This window comes from Schistocerca piceifrons, chromosome 2 (assembly GCF_021461385.2).
Source record: "Schistocerca piceifrons isolate TAMUIC-IGC-003096 chromosome 2, iqSchPice1.1, whole genome shotgun sequence".
NCBI lineage: Eukaryota > Metazoa > Arthropoda > Insecta > Orthoptera > Acrididae > Schistocerca > Schistocerca piceifrons.
Window position 1 is genome coordinate 137807798 of NC_060139.1, and position 24297 is coordinate 137832094.

The window sequence follows — 24297 nt, forward strand, 5'->3', positions numbered from 1 at the left end:
AGCGGCTCTAGGCGCTTCAATCTGGAACCGCGCTGCTACTATGGTCGCAGGTTCGAATCCTGCCTCGGGCATGGACGTGTGTGATGTCCTTAGGTTAGTTAGGTTTAAGTAGTTCTAAGTCTAGGGGACTGATGACCTCAGATGTTAAGTCCCATAGTGCTCAGAGCCATTTGAATCTTTTTTTTTTTTTTTTCACAGCTCAGGAGGCTCTATTCTGTGAAGCTTACGTTTTTGACGCGGTTGCTTGCTTGCAGACGGACACGCGGCTGGCGAAGAAACCGAACCGCACGATAGACACTCGCGGGCAGTTCCTGTCCCTGGACCGCAAGGTGCTGCGCTTCTACGGCTACTGGGACGACAGGGAGAGCGAGCACGGCATGCTACACCGGCTCGAGCTGCAGTACTTCCTGGCGGACGACACGATCGCCATCAAGGAGCACGTGCCGCCCAACTCCGGCCGCGACTCGGGCTTCATGTTCTGCCGCCGGGGGAAGCTGCCCAAGGTGTGCCCAGTTCTCTGCGCTACACGCCACTAGTTTGTCCCATGCCGTACCGTTTAATTCGACGATGTCCGTGCCCCAGCAGTTCGAGACAACTCACTACAAGCTGACATGTAGATGCTATGACGTAGCTGTACGATATTTTTTCACGGGATACTGCTCTTGTGGCTATATATACAGGGTGGTCCGTTGATCGTGACCAGGCCAAATATCTCACGAAATAAGCTTCAAACGAAAAAACTACAAAAAACGAAACTTGTCTAGCTTGAAGGGGGAAACCAGATGGCACTATGGTTGGCTCGCTGGATGGCGCTGCCATAGTACAAACGGTTATTAACTGCGTTTTTTTTTAAATAGGAACCCTCATTTTTTATTACATATTCGTGTAGTATGTAAAGAAATATGAATGTTTAAGTTGGAAAACTTTTTTCGCTTTGTGATACATGGCGCTGTAACAGTCACAAACATATGGCTCACAATTTTAGACGAACACTTGGTAACAGGTAGGTTTTTTTAAATTAAAATACAGAACGTAGATACGTTTGAACATTTTATTTCGGTTGTTCCAATGTGATACATGTACCTTTGTGAACTTATCATTTCTGAGAACGCATGCTGCTACAGCCTGATTACCTGTATATACCACATTAATGCAATAAATGCTCAAAATGATGTCCGTCAACCTCAATGCATTTGGCAATACGTGTAACGACATTCCTCTCAACAGCGAGTAATTCGCCTTCCGTAATGTTCGCATATGCACTGACAATGCGCTGACGCATGTTGTCAGGCGTTGTCGGTGGATCACGATAGCAAATATCCTTCAACTCTCCCCGCAGAAAGAAATCCGGGGATGTCAGATCCTGTGAACATGCGGGCCATGGTATGGTGCTTCGACGACCAATCCACCTTTCATGAAATATGCTATTCAATACCGCTTCAACCGCATGCGAGCTATGTGCCGGACATCCATCATGTTGGAAGTACATCGCCATTCTGTCATGCAGTGAAACATCTTGTAGTAACATCGGTAGAACATTACGTAGGAAATCAGCATACATTGCACCATTTAGATTGTCATCGATAAAATGGGGGCCAATTATCCTTCCTCCCATAATGCCGCTCCATACATTAACCCGCCAAGGTCGCTGATGTTCCACTTGTCGCAGCCATCGTGGATTTTCCGTTGCCCAATAGTGCATATTATGCCGGTTTACGTTAACGCTGTTGGTGAATGACGCTTCGTCGCTAAATAGAACGCGTGCAGAAAATCTGTCAGCCTCCCGTAATTTCTCTTGTGCCCAGTGGCAGAACAGTACAGGACGTTCAAAGTCGTCGCCATGCAATTCCTGGTGCATAGAAATATGGTACAGGTGCAATCGATGTTGATGTACCATTCTCAATACCGACGTTTTTGAGATTGCCGATTCTCGCGCAGTTTGTCTCCTAATGATGTGCGGATTAGCCGCGACAGCAGCTAAAACACCTACTTGGGCATCATAATTTGTTGCAGGTCGTGGTTGACGTTTCACATGTGGCTGAACACTTCCTGTTTCCTTAAATAACGTAACTACCCGGCGAACGGTCCGGACACTTCGATGATGTCGTCCAGGATACCGAGCAGCATACATAGAACACGCCCGTTGGGCATTTTGATCACAATAGCCATACATCAACACGAATCGACCTTTTCCGCAATTGTTAAACGGTCCACTTTAACACAGGTAATGTATCACGAAGCAAATACCGTCCGCATTGGCTGAATGTTACGTGATACCACGTACTTATACGTTTGTGACTATTACAGTGCCATCTATCATAAAGCGAAAAAAGTGGTCCAACTAAAACATTCATATTTCTTTACGTACTACACGAATATGTAATAAAAATGTGGGTTCCTATACACAAACAGAAATTATAGTTTTCTTGGGCATCTTCAGGTGTGACTCCTGGAGAAGGAATGTAATAGCACCACTCCTGAACGTATATACTGTCAACAAAAAATTTAATTGCGGGAAGAAATACTCAATCCCATGTTGTTTCATGCAAATTCGCACATCCTTGTAGAGTGCTTTTTTTTTCTTAGGCACCGGATAGACATGTTTGGTGAATGGGCCCAATATTTCGCTTGGAATTGAAGAAGGTTTTCCACGTTTTTCGCAGTCCGGTAGTTTGACATATTTTTTAAATTACCTCTACCATATTTATTCGGTAGTCAACATGTTTTTCCTTTCTTTGACAGTGTATTTTTTTACAGATAATATAAATAATAATTTTGACAATAAATTCCACCCATTCCCTTATTGTATTCGAGGACGCATTTGGGCTTCACTGGTTTCCTAAACTGTTCGTCTATGTGTTGAACCCTTTCTACCTTCGTGCTTTGTTGATCTCATGTACACGTCACGATTGTCTTTCCATCTTAGAGCCAACAAATTATTACAGCTACTACATAAATATTTTCCTTTCTTTAAAATTTGTTTTTGAATATTTTTGGCATATTTTGCTTATCGCTTTGTACTGACCCGATATCTGTCTTTTCCTGCTGTAATATTAAAAAAGAGGTCGAGGGAGTAGTACCACTTGTCAAGAAACAAAGCATATTGTTCAGTATGGATTATGACAAGTCCATGACAACATTCGGTGATGCTCTATTATTCCTATCAGTTCTATCCTGGCCAGTGTATATTTTGAAACCGCGACAATAATCGCGTTCTTTTCGACCGATTAAGTTGTTTGTATGCTAAACGCCCTTTATATTTCAGTAAGAATTCGTCTATAGTGATATTTTCATCTGGTATGTAAATTTCTGATTCCAAAAGTTCATGAAAAGTCTTACCTTTCGAAGTCGGTCAGTACTGTTAGCAGTTTTCTTGTTACCAATATGCAAGATTCTGGAAATTTGTTTAAATCTTTTACATAGGATTTGGATATTTAGTTTTCTGATTTACACCATTAAAATGCACGGTGCATAGTAGGCCATTTCGTCAAAAGTAACAGGATTACAAGTGTCGTTCACTTTCCGTTTCTTCCTTTCGCTGTCTGTCATCTGACAGGCGAAGAGATTTGTTTCCATAACAAGCATTTCCCACAATTTGTCATCAAACATAATAGAAAAGAGTTCTAATAATCCTGGGTGATTACTTAAATAATTTGAAACAGGTACTTTTACGGCACGAGTGTCAGAATACATCCAAATGATTGGTGTGTTTTTCGCTTCCTGCTAAATGCATGATTTAGATATTGCATTTTCCTCTCCACTTTCGTCGTCTATATTTAAATGTTTTGCATGCTTTTCCCCTCGTACAGTCACATCAATATTTTCACGTAAACGCCCGTCTATTGACGGTATGTAAGTGTTTATTAAATATTTCTCCAAAAACGAAGGTCTAAAACCACTAGCATCCTTGCTTTATAACATAGATTTAACGAGTGGTGGCCAATTCTTGCGGCTTAATGGTAAGAACTAAAGCAGGATTATAAGTAACAGGTGTTTGTTTCTTCGGTTTCACTTGTAACGTTTGGGTTTGGCCCGACTTTCGTTCCTGCGACTGTGACTCGTGACGTTTACGTTTGGCCCAAATTTTTTTCCACGAATCGAGAAGTTCGTATTTGGCCCAAAATTGTTATCACGATTCAGACTCGTCGAAGTATGGGAAGGATTTAATTAAATGTCTACAAACGAGAAAATCGTAACTGGGTGAGTGCGCTTTCACACACAATTTGGTGGTCAATGTCGACTGCTGTGTCGTGTGTATTGTAGACAGCTCTGAAGAATGTCTGCGAAAGGTGAGGTGGAGAGCAAAGAAACACTCCTTCCCACTGCTCTCTTCCGTCCGTGGATGCCTATGGTATACGATATTTTCCGTCTAGCAAACCTCATTGTCAGGTTTCCTGTAGGCCCACTGTGTTCCACTGTTCGCTATTTGTTCTCTCAATTTTTTTTTTATAACGGCGTTTCAGAAGGCTCTTACGAAGAATTTTACCTGTATTATTCCCGAAGTCTCAGTGTACTGGAAAAATGTGACTACTTAATACGCTGCCTGACAAAAACGGCGAAACACCCAGAAAGGGAGGATAAACTAAATGAAATTTTGTGAGATGAGAGGGTATTTGATGTTATTTCAGTGATTTACAATATCGAGTCAAATATGCAAAAAACTTGACTGTCTATCAATATGACGTTCACACCCTCTAGCCTGTTTCCACACATATTCCATGGGGGACAGATAGGGGTACCTTGCTGGCCGTAAGAGTACCTCAACATGATGCAAACCAATTAGTTCATAGAGGCACGTGCTATATATGGACGAGGATTGTCCTTATGCAGGACCTGACCATCATTTTGCAGGACAATGCTCAAGCACGTACAGTGCAAGCTGTTACTGATTTGTTTGACTGATGGGTCTGCTAAGTGCTATACCACCTACTGCACTCCCCTGACTTAAGCCCTCGTGAGTTCACCTCGGTTTCTAAACTGAAGGAAACATTTCACGACATTCGCTTCAGAACTGCTACAAATTCGTCGGGCAATAGACCGCGCCACTCGAACTGTCAACACAACTGGCACTGCTAAGAGTACCGTACGACTTCCACATCGCTGGCAACGGGTTATACACAATGCTGGTGACTACTTTGAAGGTCAGTAAAACTTTGAAACACGTATCTATTTTTCACGAGCTGTAAATAAATAGTTGCCACTATTAAAGTTCCATTGAGCAGAAGGAGACGTCAAGCAGATATGATTTGCATTTGTATCTGAAGTTAACTTTATTATCCATTAAATCCTTTACACCATTGCGTAGATTGTCAAAGATTTTCATGGCCGAATATCTCACTCCTTTCTACAGAACTAGCAAATTGCGGGTATGTTGATTTCTACGTTTCACCTACGTCCCAAGTAATCTCAGTCATTTTGTGTGGGATTAAGATCAGGTGATTTACTAGGCTAGTGTAGGTGGCGGTAGGATGCCTGAGTGTTCATCTAATCAGAAACGTATGCTTAGAGCCCTGTGAAACGAGTGCTTTTATCCTGGAAGACGGGACTGTCTACAACTTACTTATCATGAAGATGTCGAAGAAGGGGCAACACTTAGTCACCAACGATTTTGAAATAAAAGTCCTGGTACGTGCTCACGGTAACCTGAATAAGTGATCTCAAGTCATGGTTCAAAAACCACTACCAAAACATCACTAAACTACCCCAACCTGACATACACCATCCACATACTTCAGGTTGAACGCCTGAGTAGACCTTCAGTGTTCTCTACACGTCGTATCATCTGAAACGAGGCAAAATCGCAACTTGTCTCAACCCACAGTACATACTTGAAGTCAGCTTCTATCTAGTTTCTATGCTGTTTGGCCCATCGCAGCGTGCACCTTCGATTTTTTGTGTTTAGTCAGAGAAAAGATGGAATGCTAGATTGCATTGTGCCTCAGAATACTACCGTTCTGAAACGGAGAAAATCGCAAGACAGTGAAAATAATTCTGTTTAATTTTGGATTAAGGTATGATTTGAATAATCTCCCTCTATAGCTGACTCTGCGTGCATTACTATTATTTTTCCTGCTGTGATGAAACCACGTGCAGAAATCGCTATAGGAGAGCAGTAATTTGTGTGATGGCTAACAGTGTTGAAATGCAGTACCTTGCAATGAAATATATCGCAGAGAGCAGCAAGAGTATTCGGACTTCGAATAACAAACGATTTAGACTGCAGATTGTAAGATAAAGGCTGCAGATATGCATATGATAGCAAGCTGGTGGCGTGTAATAGTCATATTACCGAACTCAGGCCTCCCAGCGGAATTAGATAGTTGTAACGTGCACGGTGCAACATGTATGAGTGCAGATACTTTTATTTGTGGTGTCTTAATACGTACACACAATACTGTGTTGGTTCTTTTTTCTCTTGGCCGGCCGCGGTGGCCGTGCGGTTCTAGGCGCTCCAGTCCGGAGCCGCGCTGTTGCTACGGTCGCAGTTTCGAATCCTGCCTCGGGCACGGGTGTATGTGATGTCCTTAGGTTAGTTAGGTTTAAGTAGTTCTAAGTTCTAGGGGACTGATGACCTCAGATGTTAAGTCCCATAGTGCTCAGAGCCATTTGAACCATTTTTTTTCTTTTTTCTCTGCATTGAACAGCCTTTCCACAAACAAGGCTCGATCGTATATGTAGCAGTAAACGCACTACGCCTGTCAGTATAGACTAACCATTTTGCGTCCAACACCTGACCTTCTGTTCAAGGGAAAACAGGCATTAATGGCTTGCTCTTGCCACATGTACTTGGAGGCACTAACCAACGTAAAAACATACGACTTGTAATGGACCTAATTATTACTCTGTAAATGACGTAAATACTGATCTAATGTTGTTCAGTACAGCGTCCTCAGTCACCAACAGAAATCTCTTCGCTTATACCCATCACGCTTTGTATAAGAAATTTGCACAGACGATTAGTGACATTTAAAATATCTAATCAATAAATAATAAGTCACTTTTAGCTCAAAAATATGATTATTCTTCACAATTACTTTAAAGACATAAAAATGGCGTTCCTACACGTATCAGTATAAAAGTGGGAGCGGGAAGTAGTAGGACTCTAGTGAACTTCGTTTGCTTCGTACAAAAGAAGAAAGAAAATAATCTATTGACACTAATAGACGAAGATAAAGGATATACACATATCTCTTCATAGTACTCAATTAAACGACAAAAATTAATCTACACTGAAGCAGCAAAGAAACTGGTATAGTCATGCTTATTCAAATACAGAGATACCAAACAGGCAGAATACGGCGCTGCAGCCGGCAACAAGTGTCTGACGCAGTTGTTAGATCGGTTACTGCTGCTACAATGGCAGGTTATCAAGTGGTTTTATGGTCGGCGCACGAGCGTTGGGACACAGCACTTCCGAGGTAGCGATGGACTGGCAATTTTCCCTTACGACCACTTCACGAATGTACCGTGAATATCAGGAATCTGGTAAAACATGAAATCTATAACATCGCTGCGGCTGGAAAAAGATCCTGCAACAACGGGGCCAAAGAGGACTGAAGAGAAAAAAATGGTTCAAATGGCTCTGAGCACTATGGGACTCAACTGCTGAGGTCATTAGTCCCCTAGAACTTAGAACTAGTTAAACCTAACTAACCTAAGGACATCACAAACATCCATGCCCGAGGCAGGATTCGAACCTGCGACCGTAGCGGTCTTGCGGTTCCAGACTGCAGCGCCTTTAACCGCACGGCCACTTCGGCCGGCTGAAGAGAATCGTTCAACGTAACAGAAGTGCAACCCTTCCGCAAATTGCTGCAGATTTCAATGCTGGGCCATCAATAAGTGTCAGCGTACGAACCATTCAACGAAACGTTTTCGATATGAGCTTTCGGAGCCGAAGGCCCAGTCGTGTACCTTTGATGACTGCACGACACGAAGCTTTACGCCTCGCCTGGGCCCATCAACACCGACACTGAACTGTTGATGACTGGAAACATGTTGCCTGGTCGGACGAGACTCGTTTCAAATTGTATCGGGCGGATGGACGTGTATGTGTATGGAGACAGCCTCATGAATCCATGGACCCTGCATGTCAGCAGGGGACTGTTCAAGCTGGTGGAGCTCTGTAATGATGTGGGACATGTGCAGTTGGGGTGATATGGACCCCTGACACGTTTAGATACGACTCTGACAGGTGAAGCGTCTGATCACCTGCATCCATTCATGTCCATAGTACATTCCGACGGACTTGGGCAATTCCAGCAGGACAATGCGGCACCCTACACGTCCAGAATTGCTACAGAGTGGCTCCAGGAACACTCTTCTGAGTTTAAACACTTCCGCTGGCCATCAAGCTCCCCAGACATGAACATTCTTGAGTATATCTGGCATGCCTTGCAACGTGCAGTTCAGAAGAGATCTCCGCCCCCTCGTACTCTAACGGATTTGTGGACAGTCCTTCACGATTCATCGTGTCAGTTCCCTCCAGCACGACGTCAGACGTTAGTCGAGTCCACGTCACGTCGCGTTGCGGCACTTCTGCGTGCTCGCTGGGACCGTACACGATATTAGATAGGTGTACCAGTTTCTTTGGCTCTTCAGTGTATTACAAGCTTTATATGGCCGTGTGAGAAATGGCCTTTCACGAATCCGCACAATTCACTCGGAAAATGGATGAGATGGACCTGGATTCATTGACAATTCCTGTAGAGTTTGAAACCGATTCTCGTTGACTAGGCATGGCACTCGTATCCTGCCGCTGCAGATTTTCATGCCACTGTTTGTATACTGTGTTATAGGCGTACGAATAGTACACAATTCCTTCTAAACACGTTGGTTAGCGCATTGATAAACCAGCGAATGGGGTAACTTCTTTCATGGTGTGATCACGGACACGTTGAAACACGATGGCTCCTTTCTGCCATTCTGTCACCTGTCCATGGCGACTTGTCTTACTGCACCGATTCCTCACAGTCGAATGGCACATACACATCACATCAATGGCATGACACCGAGGGAAGTGCAGCACACTGGACTCGCATTCGGGTCGAACACTGTTCAAATTCGTGTACAGCCATCTAGATTTAAGTTTTCCGTTTTTCCTTAAATTGCTCCAAGCAAATACTAAGATGCTTCCTTCGAAAGGGCACGGCCGATCTCCGTCCCCATCCTTCAATCAGTGCGAGCTTGTGCTCCGTCTCTAACGGCCTCTATGTCGATGGGACGTTAAGGGGACGCGGTCGTGAGCGAATATCCTTTGATTCACCATACTAACGTTACATTTATCTCAAAAACTATTTGTTCAAACCAAACCAAATTTGAAACATACTTAAGTTTTCGTATTTTTTTTTTTTCAAGTTGTTTTACTTCTATGACAGTAGCATTGCTATCACAGCAGATATTCGAAAATATCTTTGTTACCTAAAAAACTGGCATTTAAAAAAATAATTTCTAAATATTTGTCAAACCGTTTACTCGAATGCCGTAACTCTATTACATTTTATTTAAAGTGATGTAGTTAATCTCTGTACCAAGTTCCATGAATAAAGATGTATTACTTTCAGAGAAAATTGTACCTATGTCATACCTCAAGGAAAATGCACTTAAAGTTTTTGATACAAATCTTTTCAGCCTACATTCAAAGTTTAGACTAGACAGGTCCATAGTTGTCATCGTTGAGGGTTTCTGTATCCTGCAATTTACGTCTGGAGGTCCTCGTTTGAATTCTGGCCTCTTTTATTATTTGTAGTGCACTTTTCTCAGCCTCCTGCACTCTCAGCTGCTCAATTGACAGAAGCGCATTCTTCATGTTCACCCTAGGTTCTATGCCCATATGAATGAAAACTTTCAGCCTGCTGTCTGACCCATCACTGAAACTCAACACTGCATCCATGACACCAGTTTTTAGCGGCTTGAGGCTCACAAATACAGTTTTAGGCAAGCGTTCGCACACACAGTTATTGAAACATTCGATGGGATTTTGTGTTCTCCCGTGGATGCATTTAGCAAGCAAGGTTTTGCTAGCTAACTCTCTCTAGATAGGTGTCAGAACATTTGCTACTGACATTGGTACGGAATTGTTATGTTCATATACATCACCAGTTACACTAGCTCTCTGATACTTACACCATGACTCGTAGCCCGTTGAACCGAAAGAATGATAGGGATCGTCTTTTACCTTTAACCTTATTTCTACTGTTGAAATTCCTATTCTGCCAATATTTACGATCTGCATAGATAAAACAAAACTATCAACACAGGAAGATTCCCTTCTAAAATCAAGTACTATTTCAAATCACGACTACGAGTGTAACGAAAACAGAACGGTGAACTGATTTTAGCTGTTACCTACATTCGCTTAGCGCCAAGTTGACCAACTTTCGACGTAGTGGTTACAGAATAAAGGCAAGGAACGTCTGCTCCAGCTGGGATAAACACAACTCAATTGACAGCCGACAGAAGGGAGAAGGGGCATGTTGTTTAGAAAATGCTCTTTCTGTCCTGTTAATACAACGTATAAAAGCCATACACATTCTGGTTCAGGAAGGAGTGGAGTGTAACTTATCAGTAAAAAAGAATTCATTTTATCCATTGTTTTTCAGTGTGTCGTCCGCGACTGTTTTACTTTCGTAAAATGAAGAACAAACCGCCTTCAGTCACAAGTTGTGTTTATTTACTGCACTATGCATTTCGAGCCCTCGAGGCTCATCTTCAGGTGCTTTTTAGTGATTTACATCAGGTTTTTTAGTTGTTTGCCTGTTGATATTACATTTTTGTGTTACAACATGGTATATTGTAGATGATGGCACTAAAGATGAACTTGAAGAACTCCTCACATCATTCAACTCACTCCACAACAAAATAAAGTTCACAAAAGAACATGAAACAAATCAATCCATAAATTTCTTAGACCTCACAATTGTGAATGAACAACAAGAGCATAACTTGTACATTTACCGAAAACCAACCTACAATGACATCACAATACATGAATCTTCACACCACCCGAACACGCATAAGTATGCTGCATGTAGATCAATGTTGAACAGGGCACATACATTACCTTTAAAACCCAAAGCACTAACACAAGAAATAGATACTATCAAAACAATTTCAGTAAATAATGGTTACTCTGTGAAATCAATTGATAAACTATCTAGAAAAATGCAGACCAACATCACTCACAAAAACACTGAAAAGAAAACTACCGACACAAAACAAATCTTCACAAGCATTCCATACTTCGGCACAGTATCACAAAAAATAGCTAACTTATTAAAAAAAACGAGTATTAAAATATCTTTCTCCACAAACAGCAAACTTGGATACCACTTACCTCACACAGTGAACACAAACAAGCCAATAACACAACACAGTGGAATATATAAATTACAATGTAACAGTTGCCCTGCATTTTACATAGGAAAAACTGGAAGAACCTTCCACACACGGTATAAAGAACACACCGACGCCTTTCGACTAAACCATTTTCAAAAATCTACAATAGCTAACCACATGTATATTAATAAACACATACTTGACGACATCCACAACAGCCTAACTGTACTTCACACATAACCCAACAGTAAAAAACTTAATCTACTAGAACAGTTAGAAATAATGCTACACAAAGAAAAATATTCCGAAAACTTGTTGACTGAACAAACAGAGTTTAACAGCCACAATTTTTTCTACACCTTTAAAAGTTTATTTTTTCCTGAGGAATCAAATCTATAATAATACAAACAGCTGACAACCTACAACATGTTGCCAAATAATTATTTTAATAATACCTGTGTGCTAGTAATACTATATCATATTATCTTCTGTGAAACAAGAAAATCGATTATATTTAGAAGTAGAACATCTATATGAACGAGAATCTTTGGCATGTTTACGTTCTGCTACTACAATGTGCGAAAAAGTGTGTGACGTTATATATATCCCAGTATGTACTGCAAAATTAAAGAAGTGTATTATGTATACCAACTGCACAACAGAAGCAGACATCATACAATGTTAAACTGTAAGTTAGTTTCATATTATTAACGCTGTTAAACTTATATCTACAATATACCATGTTGTAACACAAAAATGTAATATCAACAGGCAAACAACTAAAAAACCTGATGTAAATCACTAAAATGCACCTGAAGATGAGCCTCGAGGGCTCGAAATGCATAGTGCAGTAAATAAACGCAACTTGTGACTAAAGGCGGTTTGTCCTTCATTTTTAAAAAAGAATTCCTTATTTCAATGGATTTTTAATTCCTGTTACCCTTAAACTGCAATCTTCCTCTCTTTCTTCACTGCATGACCTATGCCAGTGGAAGAGGCGTTATGGCAGTCTGGTTACAGATCTATGCTATCTACAACGCTCCGCGACCAGTGTGCTCTGTTAACGAGGTAAATAATATTTTGTCCGGTGTGGCTCCTTGTTACTCAGAGTGGGGTATCTTATTAAGGTTAATTCGTTCCACGGTGAACGCCAGTTCAGAGAAACATTGTGCATACCTCACATGTTGTTGTTGTGGTCTTCAGTCCTGAGACTGGTTTGATGCAGCTCTCCATGCTACTCTATCCTGCGCAAGCTTCTTCATCTCCCAGTACCTACTGCAACCTACATCCTTCTGAATCCGCTTGGTGTATTCATCTCTTGGTCTCCCTCTACGATTTTTACCCTCCACGCTGCCCTCCAATACTAAATTGGTGATCCCTTGATGCCTCAGAACATGTCCTACCAACCGATCCCTTCTTCTAGTCAAGTCGTGCCACAAACATCTCTTCTCCCCAATCCTATTCAACACCTTCTCATTAGTTATGTGATATACCCATTTAATTTTCAGCATTCTACTGTAGCACCACATTTCGAAAGCTTCTATTCTCTTCTTGTCTAAACCATTTATCGTCCATGTTTCACTTCCATACATGGCTACACTCCATACAAATACTTTCAGAAACGACTTCCTGACACTTAAATCTATACTCGATGTTAACAAATTTCTCTTCTTCAGAAACGCTTTCCTTGCCATTGCCAGCCTACATTTTATATCCTCTCTACTTCGACCATCATCAGTTATTTTGCTCCCCAAACAGCAAAACTCCTTTTCTACTTTAAGTGTCTCATTTCCTAATCTAATACCCTCAACATCACCCGACTTAATTCGACTACATTCCATTATCCTCGTTTTGCTTTTGTTGATGTTCATCGTATTCCTCCCTTCAAGACACTATCCAGTCCGTTTAATCGCTCTTCCAAGTCCTTTGCTGTCTCTGACAGAATTACAATGTCATCGGCGAACCTCAAAGTTTTTATTTCTTCTTTTTGTTTCCTTCACTGCTCGCTCAGTATACAGATTGAATAACATCGGGGATAGGCTACAACCCTGTCTCCCTGCCATCCCTTTCACGCTTCCCTTTCATGCCCCTCAACTCTTATAACTGCCATTTGGTTTCTATACAAATTGTAAATAGCCTTTCGCTCCCTGTATGTTACCCCTGCCACCTTCAGAATTTGAAAGAGAGCATTCCAATCAACATTGTCAAAAGCTTTCTCTAAGTCTACAAATGCTAGAAACGTAGGTTTGCCTTTCCTTAATCTAGCCTCTGAGATAAGTCGTAGGGTCAGTATTGCCTCACGTGTTCCAATATTTCTACGGAATCCAAACTGATCTTCACCAAGGCCAGCTTCTACTAGTTTTTCCATTCGTCTGTAAAGAATTCGCGTTAGTATTTTGCAGCCGTGATTTATTAAACCGATAGTTCGGTAATTTTCACATCTGTCAACACCTGCTTTCTTTGGGATTGGGATTATTATATTCTTCTTGAAGTCTGAGGGTATTTCGCCTGTCTCATACATCTTGCTCACCCGATGGTAGAGTTTTGTCAGGACTGACTCTCCAAAGGCCGTCAGTAGTTCTAATGGAATGTTGTCTACTCCCGGGGCCTTGTTTCGACTCAGGTCTTTCAGTGCTCTGTCAAACTCTTCACGCAATATCATATCTCCCATTTCATCTTCATCTACATCCTCTTCCATTTCAATAATATTATCCTCAAGTACATCGCCCTTGTATAGACCCTCTATCTACTCTTTCCACCTTCCTGCTTTCCCTTCTTTGCTTGGAACTGGGTTTCCATCTCAGCTCTTGATATTCATACAAGTGGCTCTCTTTTCTCCAAAGGTCTCTTTAATTTTCCTGTAGGCAGTATCTATCTTACCACTAGTGAGATAAGCCTCTACATCCTTACATTTATCCTCTAGCCATCCCTGCTTAGCCATTTTGCACTTCCTGTCGATCTCATTTTTGAGACGTTTGTATTCCTTTTTGCCTGCTTCATTTACTGCATTTTTGTATTTTCTCCTTTCATCAATTAAATTCAATATTTCTTCTGTTACCCAAGGATTTCTACTAGCCCTCGTCTTTTTACCTACTTGATCCTCTGCTGCCTTCACTACTTCGTCCCTCAACGCTACCCATTCTTCTTCTACTGTATTTCTTTCCCCCATTCCTGCCATTTGTTCCCTTACGCTCTCCCTGAAACTCTGTACAACCTCTGGTTTAGTCAGTTTATCCAGGTCCCATCTCCTTAAATTCTCACTTTTTTGCAGTTTCTTCAGTTTCAATCTACAGTTCATAACCAATAGATTGTGGTCAGAGTCCACATCTGCCCCTGGAAATGTCTTACAATTTAAAACCTGGTTCCTAAATCTCTGTCTTACCATTATATAATCTATCTGAAATCTGTCAGTATCTCCAGGCTTCTTCCATGTATAAAACCTTCTTTTATGATTCTTGAACCAAGTGTTAGCTATGATTAAGTTGTGCTCTGTGCAAAATTCTACCAGGCGGCTTCCTCTTTCATTTCTTAGCCCCAGTCCATATTCATCTACTACGTTTCCTTCTCTCCCTTTTCCTACTACCGAATTCCAGTCACCCATACCTCACATAAGCTGTTAAATTTTGAAGAGTGTGATTTGTGACTTACTGAACTATTTTTTTTAATTACTGTGCCGCTTTTGCATGTGCGTGATTAATAGTGAACCCAGTAGGTGAGTAAGTGGTAGAAGCAAACTGTGTGGTGTGAAGACGTTCGAGGCGCTGCCGCCGGTGGGGTCGGAGTCTCCGCTGACGCTGCTGAACGTGCTGTCGAGCGCGGGCAAGGGCGAGGGGCCGACCAACTACCGCTACGTGGCCGACGCCCTCGGCTGCGCCGCCGCCAGGCCGCACAACTTCTACCGCGACTCCGACCTGGCCATCGGCGCCTGCATCAACTGCTTCGGCCGCAAGGTCGTGCTCACCGACTGCGACGACTTCACCAAGGCCTACTACCACGCCAAGTACGGAGTCGGTAAGAACTGCGGCCGGGCCATTTCTGTCCGTCAGTGCTGCATCGTAAAGTCTTGGCAGTAAGTCGAGAGATCCTCGAGGTCTACGAAACAATGTTAAGCCGTAGGCACAGGGGCTGTGCATCCGAACGTTGAGCGTTGAGCGTGCCGAGTTTCTGACGTCAAAGCGTGGAAACAGCACGTTGGGGAATCTTTACGAACGTGCAGAGCAAAATCTAGTATGTCAGATATTCTGAACGTGCTTTTGAACGTAGTCCAATGAGGTGGCAGGACGCCATCTACGTCACATGCGTGTCATCTCCCTTCGGTACAGAGTTGTGAGGCGCCATATTGGCTCCCAGTTGAAGCCCGTAAGTATGAGCACAAACAAACTGCAGAGCTCTCGAAAACCCTCCGTTAATTGTGTCATTCGTTGTGATAAAATGACGAGAAACGACATATTCGTGTAAAAGAATTATTGTAACTGGCGTATTATAGGAGTATCCCATTTGAAATCAACAGCATGTTGAGAATTCATTAACAGCGCATTGTTCATGGTACAATTCGTTATTATTAAATCTCTATTAGTAATGTAACTGTAATTAAAGTATTCTACAAATAGTAACCTTTTTGTCTCTTATCATCCGCCGTTGTGTAGCGCAAGTTTCGTAACGAAATTCTGAAGTGATGGTGGTTCCCGTCCAACTGCACCTAATTTTTTTTCCTAATCTTCGCGTTTTTAACAGGTTCTGATACCTTCTTATTAGTTTAATACGAGAATATACTATAATATTCAATGTTATATAAATATAAGTGCGTTCTTTCTGAGGGGTGAGTTTGTTCTATTGTCTTAATCTACAGGACACCTTACACAACTTGCAGTAAGATATTTTGCCCTTTTCTCCCTTTAAGTTTTGCAACTCACATGTAGATATTCTGCTGCTGGGCATGCATTGTAATCAAGTAAGAATGACCTTAGGGTTTTACTAAAAAGTGAGCATGATGAAATAATTTTTATCTTATGTGAAGAACTATTGTAAATTTGTATTGCACTGTTTGTAATGGAACTTTTATAAGCCGATCTCCTTACTGACCGGATATGGTACTTTCCTTTTTACCTTACAATATTTTCACGGACATAGAACTTTTTATTTTTGTATACTACAGACAGATCAACCTAATTAGCATATGGACAAGGAAGTAAAAAGTACATTTTAACAGAGCTAATATGGCAATTCTGCGCTCGTCCATTTCGTTAAGAGCGTGATCTAAGAGCCAGATGCAGCCGACGACTGCCATTGGAGCGTGTTGCGATCACGTATACCACGTTGGGGCCCACGTACCGTCTGCACAAGTCGCATCATTTCTGAGCGTTCACCGGCACGTTGAACTCGCCACGCCGGCCGGTGTGGCCGAGCGGTTCTAGGCGCTTCAGTCTGGAACCGCGCGACCGCTACGGTCGCAGGTTCGAATCCTGCCTCGGGCATGGATGTGTGTGATGTCCTTAGGTTAGTTAGGTTTAAGTAGTTCTAAGTTCTAGGGGATTGATGACCTCAGTTGTCAAGTCCCATAGTGCTCAGAGCCATTTGAACCATTTTTGAACTCGACACGCTCAACGTTAACGTTCGACAGCACGGTCCGTGTGCCAACGGGTTTAGGTACGATAGTAGTGTTTACACTAAATGGTGCCCTAGCAATATAGTGACACGTGATACAGTCACAAAGAGACTAGATATACTGGAAAACCGACCATTAAGCGTGAGTGGAAATTAATACGTGTTGTATTCACTGACAGTGGCATACAAAACGTCAATTCGGAGTTTCATGCCTTCGGAAAAAGTGATACAGGGTACGTAACATCTCCAAATACGAGGGGAATTTAATAAGTAATGTCACGCATTTTTTCTCGGCCAATTTCGATTGGAAAAATACGGAATTTGTTGTGGGACATCATGGAATATTCCCTCTTCAGCCCCTATAGTTTCATGAAGTTCCGATAGGTTGCGACGCTATACGTGGCCTTCAAAATGGCGTCTGTAGTGTAGACGCGTTCCAAGCAGTTAGCTGTCATTTGAGTTCCTTTTGGCGGAAAACCGGAGTATCTCAGGTATTCATAGACGCTTGCAGAATGTCTACGGAGACCTGGCAGTGAACAAAACACGGTACGTTGTTTGGCGAGGCGTCTGTCATCATCGCAACAAGGTCGTGCAAACCAGTCCAATCTCCCGCGTGTCGGCTGGCCGCACACAGCTGTATCTCCTGCAGAGTTGACACGTGCCACAAAAATGCAAACGAACTTCTCTGTGACAATGCACGGCCTCATACATGTCTGTGTAGCAGCGAGGAGCTCACTAAACTTCATTGGACTGTTCATCCTTATCCTCCCTGTAGCCCGGATCTCTTATCTTCCGATTTCCATCTCTTTGGCGCAATGAAAGATGTACTCCACGGAGAACAGTACGTGTATGATGGGTAGGTTATCGACAAAGCAAGACGTTGGCTCCGATATCGCCCAGTAGAGTGGTACCATGCGGGCATTGCGAGCTTTCAAAATAATAAAATGAAATGATGAGTGTGGTGGGGTGGCCCTGAACTACGTACCCTCCGACTCACAGTTGAAATATTAAAAGTTTTGACTGGTTTCGGTGTCTAGGGGCTGGGATACGTAGATGCCGCATTACAAGCCAAATACTGCTGAGTCTACAGTATATAATATGAATATACACATGAATCGAATGGTCGAAGGTTCCTATCACTCGGCAATTGCGAATGTAACGTAGAAATTTATAAATGAAAGATTCCAATTACATAAAATCTGTAGGTACTATCTTAACGACCTTAAATGATGAGTACGATAGCAGAAGTACTTTTGAGAATGTGGTATATTTCTGCAAAACACTTATTGGTGTCGATGGTCCAGCAATTAAATAAATTGTAACTTGAATAACAGGGAAACAAGAGATTCCTACTGCACGTAATTAGTTATGAACAACAATACAGCTCGTGAGATATTCACTTCTAAACGCACACTACGTCTTCACTTGCAGAAGCCACGGATATCTCACAAGTGCACCCGTCGGCACTCCGAAGTATTTCTATCTCTCGCGACCACGTGCAAATCACTCCACTCTCCAAGTCTTTGCGTGCGTCCGAGGCCCCGTCACGTCCAGCGCCTCACTTGTCCTGTGCTGTGCCCTTCCCCTACTTCCATCCAGTCTCCCGATTCACGAGCGCTGTGATTGGCTAAAGCGCTCCCCCCATGTCTTCAAGCCAACGCACATTCGTAAACATAATGAAACACATACGAAATACTGGAGTTACATTTACATAACTAGAAATTAAATAAATATTCCTACGGCTGGACCATAAACACGCTCTAACACACATCATTAAATACATAAACAAATTAAATAAAATATATCAAAGGAATAGCAGCAAAAGGTGGCCAGCAGCCTAATGTCTCTGTGCTTTCTAAAACACAGTAAATAGTTAACCAATTTCTTCATGAATAGCATATATCGGATATTAACAAAGACGTAGATGAATGAATATATTTATAAGCATGCTGCTATCGTTTTTTTCGTGTAACTGTGGAGTACTTATGGCCTGACGCGATTGATAGTAATCCACCACTTTGACCTCCAATAACTCATGTACTATTCAAGTTAAATGCCTGTAATTTATACCAATTTATTACAATTACAGTAATAGCTTGCTAAAGACTAGTCGATCGAGAAAATCGGATTAAGCGTTTAGATTTTGGAAATTCGTTGCTGGGTATTACTTGTATAATTTACAGTCAGATACTAAACTTTGCCGGCCTGTGTGGCCGTGCGGTTCTAGGCGCTTGAGTCTGGAACTGCGTGACCGCTACGGTCGCAGGTTCGAATCCTGCCTCGGGCATGGATGTGTGTGATGTCCTTAGGTTAATTAGGTTTAAGTAGTTCTAAGTTCTAGGGGACTGATGACCTTAGATGTTAAGTCCCATAGTGCTCAGAGCCATTTGAACCATTTGAACTAAACTTTAAACTAATAAAGATATTGAAAATCTGATTACACCATCAGAACCATCGTGCAAATAATAGTAATGTACATGTTTCTTTTTGAGGTATCATGATTCCTCTGGCTACTATTAATTTAAGGTTCCACAAAGTCCGCCATCTTTGGCCCTCCCGATGCACAAGTCTCTTTCATCGACACAGCATCACCAAGGAATTCCCAGCCACGTGCTCAATGGGCCACACGCTGGGGCTCCCCTCATGCTCAGCTTACGTCCGGCACCGCGCGGTTGCTGCCGGGCCGCGGCTTTGACGAGCGACCTGTGCGGCCGCCCCAACAATGAACACAGAATATTTCCAGGCCGCCACAACTCGCCCGTCACCTCACAGCATACAGGTCCCCCCAGTTAGGTGGTGTGAGACAGTCGCATTGAACAGAGACTATGTTTAAAAATAAGATTTTGCAGCCAGAGGAGTAGGGAATAATATTGTGTATTAGAATCCTCAATACAACAAACTTTCAGAAAAAACATGTTGCATTACTTACAGAACATCCCTTGTACTTTACATCAGCTCATCCAGCATGACCAGAGATAGCGCCTTCCTTTGCTAGCGAAGTGTTCTCCAGAGATTACCAGTGATTCCTGATGGCCGTATTAGAGCTTCTGTATTTTGATCTAGAGTGTTCCATATATTTTCAGTCATAGGTAAGTCTGCTCCCCAGAATGAGGTGGTCACTACAGATCTGTGATGTCCTTTGGTTGGATTGTCGTCCATCGGTTCCAAAAAAGGTACTCGTACTTGGTGATTAATCAAACCTACATCAGCTGTACAATTATACTTTTGTTACGATTAGTTTCATTGTTAGAACATCTCCAGGTTGCCCGAAGTTAAATAAAACAGAAAATTAGCTAAAGCAACAGCATCTTAACGAATGAAATAAGCAACTCACACTGACAGCAGTATTATGCTAAATTCTCTCTGCATTGTGCCAAAACAATGATAAAGTGGTCCGATTGTCGAAGGACCAAATCCAGAAACAATGATCACAAACATTTTGCCGACTACCTGGCAGAAGTAGGCGAACAGCCACGGCATGCTGTGTATAGTAAACTGCGCAGACAGAGCAGCTCCACGAGAGAGATAAACGTCTCAACGTAGTACGTTACTTGGCCTCTGTCCAGTGGTATAGTAGATCGTGCGATCATAATACGTTACAAGCAATGAAAAAACCGTGTAATAGCAATAAGAAAACCAAAAATCTGAAAGCTTTAAGTACAGAATTGATATTGGAGAGTAAAATGCTACCACATATTTAATGAAAACAATTAAAAAATAGATGCGAATGAAGGTTAAAAAAGGTGCTACATAAGTAAGATAAAAAGTGTTTAAATGATTAACAGTAATGTATACCAGCCATACATACCATAAAATAATCCGATGTAGTATCAACGTCAAACCAAACATGTAAGACATAGTAAGTGCTGACGATGATCGGAATGCGTCTGGTATTTATACAAAAAGCGTTATGTCTTCAATTGATAAGTCTACCATGTAGCCACAATAATGGCTGTTTACGGCAACAGGGAGCGGGTCGGCAGGTAGGCAATGGTGAGCACAGCATGAGGCTACGGAGCGTAGTTGAACTGGTTAGTCGACAAGTAACTGACAACAGTGCTACAATGCTAGTGGTACTGATACAAATCAGAGCAATGGCAACGATAGGCAAAACAAACATTGCATTATGTCTACGACAACTGTTGTCGAAGTTCATGTTTAGTCATAAAGAAACCCAAGGAATTTCGCACAGGAGAAAGAAGTGGCAGATGAAATATTAGCGTTACTGCAAGATCAGTCAGTGGAATGTATGGTGTCGTACACGCTCGACTGTGCGGACAACGTACATGAGATTTACAATGATGACGATACGTGCTTAACAACCGAAAGCGATATTGAAACAGCTGTCGAGTCATGTAGTTCATCGTCCTTGTCGGACAGGAAGCCACAAATCTCATCTACAGTAAAACGTAGTAAAGGACAATTGTTGTCGGAGGGGAGGATACTAAACATAATTACGTACATAAAAGATCATCCACAGCACAGTTTTAAAAAAGAAAAAAAAACAGTTATGAACAGATGTCGAATAAGTCCACAGCGATATGACGTGTAATGCATAAGAAAAACTACGGATATTCAAGGGAGGACAAGGTACACTTGTTACAGAAACTGGTGTTTGTGGATTTCAAGGATGTTAGATACAGTTTACAGATGCGCATGGTAGTGACCTACTACGTTATATTCATCAAAATGCGCACGACATATATTACAGTGATTTCAAAGGATGCACAGAATGGCTGCATAATTTCAAACAGTGCTACAGAATTGGAAGACGTAAAATAACGGAATTTCACCCAAAACGTCAATTTAACGATACATAGCAAACTACGGAATAGGGCTGAAAATTTGTAGATGAGACAAACAAATTTATCGCATCGTTCAGTATGGAATTTGCTTTCAACTCCCACCGCTCGGGATTTGAAGAGGAAATGCAAATTAAAGGAACCCTGGAAATTAGAGGTATAGAGAGTTGTAACAAGATCAACGAACATCAATGCCTTAACGCATTCGTATACAATTATGCCGACTGGATGGTAAATTGGCTGGGAAGTTATTTATTGTGCTGCGAGAAGTTGGAGATGCCCTGCTGCCTTCGATTCTTTCATGTGTGCGTGGTCTTGCAAGGACAGTAGGGAATATTTATGTCACAGCAAGCAAGAGTGTGAAAATGAGTGTAAGAGAACTACGACTATGGTATGAGTGGTGCTTTTGGCCAACAGCTGGTCAAAATAATTTTCTTTTGCTGATTCGTGGTCTGTGTGTAAAAATCGTACTCCTTTAGAGCAAAATATCCTTCCCGAAAAGTGTGTGAATTGCAGTTCATACCCTCTGGAACTACTGGACCAATTCAGCTTCTGGATGTTTGTTTGGTTGTTTTTTCTGTGCCTATAAAACATATTATCTCACTATCTGCAGCTACGCCTTTAAGACAAGCCAGTTTCACGATAAGCTCCACAACAGACTGTTTCGCATTCGATTGCATGCCATCACATTCCATCAGTTCTCATCACGCATTATACCAATATGATTCTATATGCATTCTTTAAGAGTGAATACCTAACTGAACGTCCTGCACGATTTGTAACTCCCAACGAATTCGCCTTCATCTTGATGATCACTGTGGCGCACCGCTTTTCGTTCGGTGTTCCTGGTGTAAGTTAACAGTTTGTTTTGAACATATCTTGAATATCGAAGATGTCCTTTTTTGTGAAGGATAATACACAAGGCTCATATGAGACTAAACTCTGCTCCTTCCAGACATTCATTTTCTGTCGCTCTCCTGATGCACTTGGTGAGTCACTAGCAGCTAATATTTTTCCTATCACAATTGTTAACACAACATTTTGAAATGAGACTTACTAATGATTGAATTTGCGACCTTGCACTCCAGTGAGATATCGGATCACGCAGTTCGTCTGAAGTGACTAGCTGTAGCCACTGACGATGTGTTACATCAAGGTTATCGTCAATATAGTGACCTGAGGGTAGAAGGCGGCCGGGGCGAGGGAGGACCCTAGGGAGGCCCACCCCTCCGTCTCGTCGTAGTACCGCAGTGGATAGAAGGGCTGTAGTCAGACAGATGGTCTGGCAGGTCTGGCTTTACCTTACCTTGCCCTGTCAGGCATTCTGAGCGGTCTCTTGCCGGTATGCTGTATGTCTTAAATATATTAAATACACTACTGGCCATTAAAATTGCTACACCAAGAAGAAATGCAGATGATAAACGGATATTCATTGGACAAATATACTAGAACTGACATGTGATTATGCAATTTGCGTGCATAGATCCTGATAAATCTGTACCCAGAACAACCACCTCAGCCGTACTAACGGCCTTGATACGCCTGGGAATTGGGTCAAACAGAGCTTGGATGGCGTGTACAGCTACAGCTGCCCATGCAGCTTCAACACGATACCACAGTTCATCAAGTGTAGTGACTGGCGTATTGTGACGAGCCAGTTGCTCGGTCACCATTGACCAGACGTTTTCACTTGGTGAGAGGTCTGGAGAATGTGCTGGCCAGGGCAGCAGTCGAACATTTTCTGTATCTAGAAAGGCCCGTACAGGACATGCAACATGCGGTCGTGCATTATCTTGCTGAAATGTAGGGTTTCGCAGGGATCGAATGAAGGGTAGAGCCACAGGTCGTAACACATCTGAAATGTATCGTCCACTGTTCAAAGTGCCATCAATGGGAACAAGAGGTGACCGAGACGTGTAAGCAATGTCACCCCATACCATCACGCCGAGTGATACGCCAGCATGGCGATGACGAATACACGCTTCCAATGTGCGTTCACCGCGATGTCGCCAAACACGAATGCGACCATCATCATGCTGTAAACAGGACCTGGATTCATCCGAAAAAATTCGTGCACCCAGGTTCGTCGTTGAGTACACCATCGCAGGCGCTCCTGGCTGTGATGCAGCGTCAAGGGTAACTGCAGCCGTGGTCTTCGAGCTGATAGTCCATTCCGCTGCAAACGTAGTAGAACTGTTCGTGCAGATCGTTGTTGTCTTGCAAACGTCCCCCTCTATTGACTCAGGGATCGAGACGTGACTGCACGATCCGTTACAGCCATGCGGATAAGATTCCTGTCATTTCGACTGCTAGTGAAAGGAGGCCGTTGCTCCTGAACCCACCGATTCCATATTCTGCTAACAGTCATTGGATCTCGACCACAGCGAGCAGAAATGTCGCGATACGATAAAACGGAATAACGATAGGCTACAATCCGACCTTTATCAAAGTCGGAAACGTGATGGTACGCATTTCTTCTCCTCCTTGCACGAGGCATCACAACAACGTATCACCAGGCAACGCCGGTCAACTGCTGTTTGTGTATGAGAAATCG

The 24297-nt window shown here is 42.4% G+C and overlaps 1 protein-coding gene across 1 annotated transcript in view; it reads left to right on the forward strand.

The window, feature by feature from the left end:
• LOC124775193 (EF-hand domain-containing family member C2-like) overlaps window positions 1-24297 on the forward strand; it is a 237019-nt gene that overhangs the window by 105223 nt on the left and 107499 nt on the right. Inside the window, exons 5-6 of the mRNA XM_047250033.1 lie at window positions 255-503; window positions 15087-15348. Of these exons, the coding sequence (XP_047105989.1) occupies window positions 255-503; window positions 15087-15348 (511 nt within the window). The remainder of the gene's footprint in view (window positions 1-254; window positions 504-15086; window positions 15349-24297) is intronic.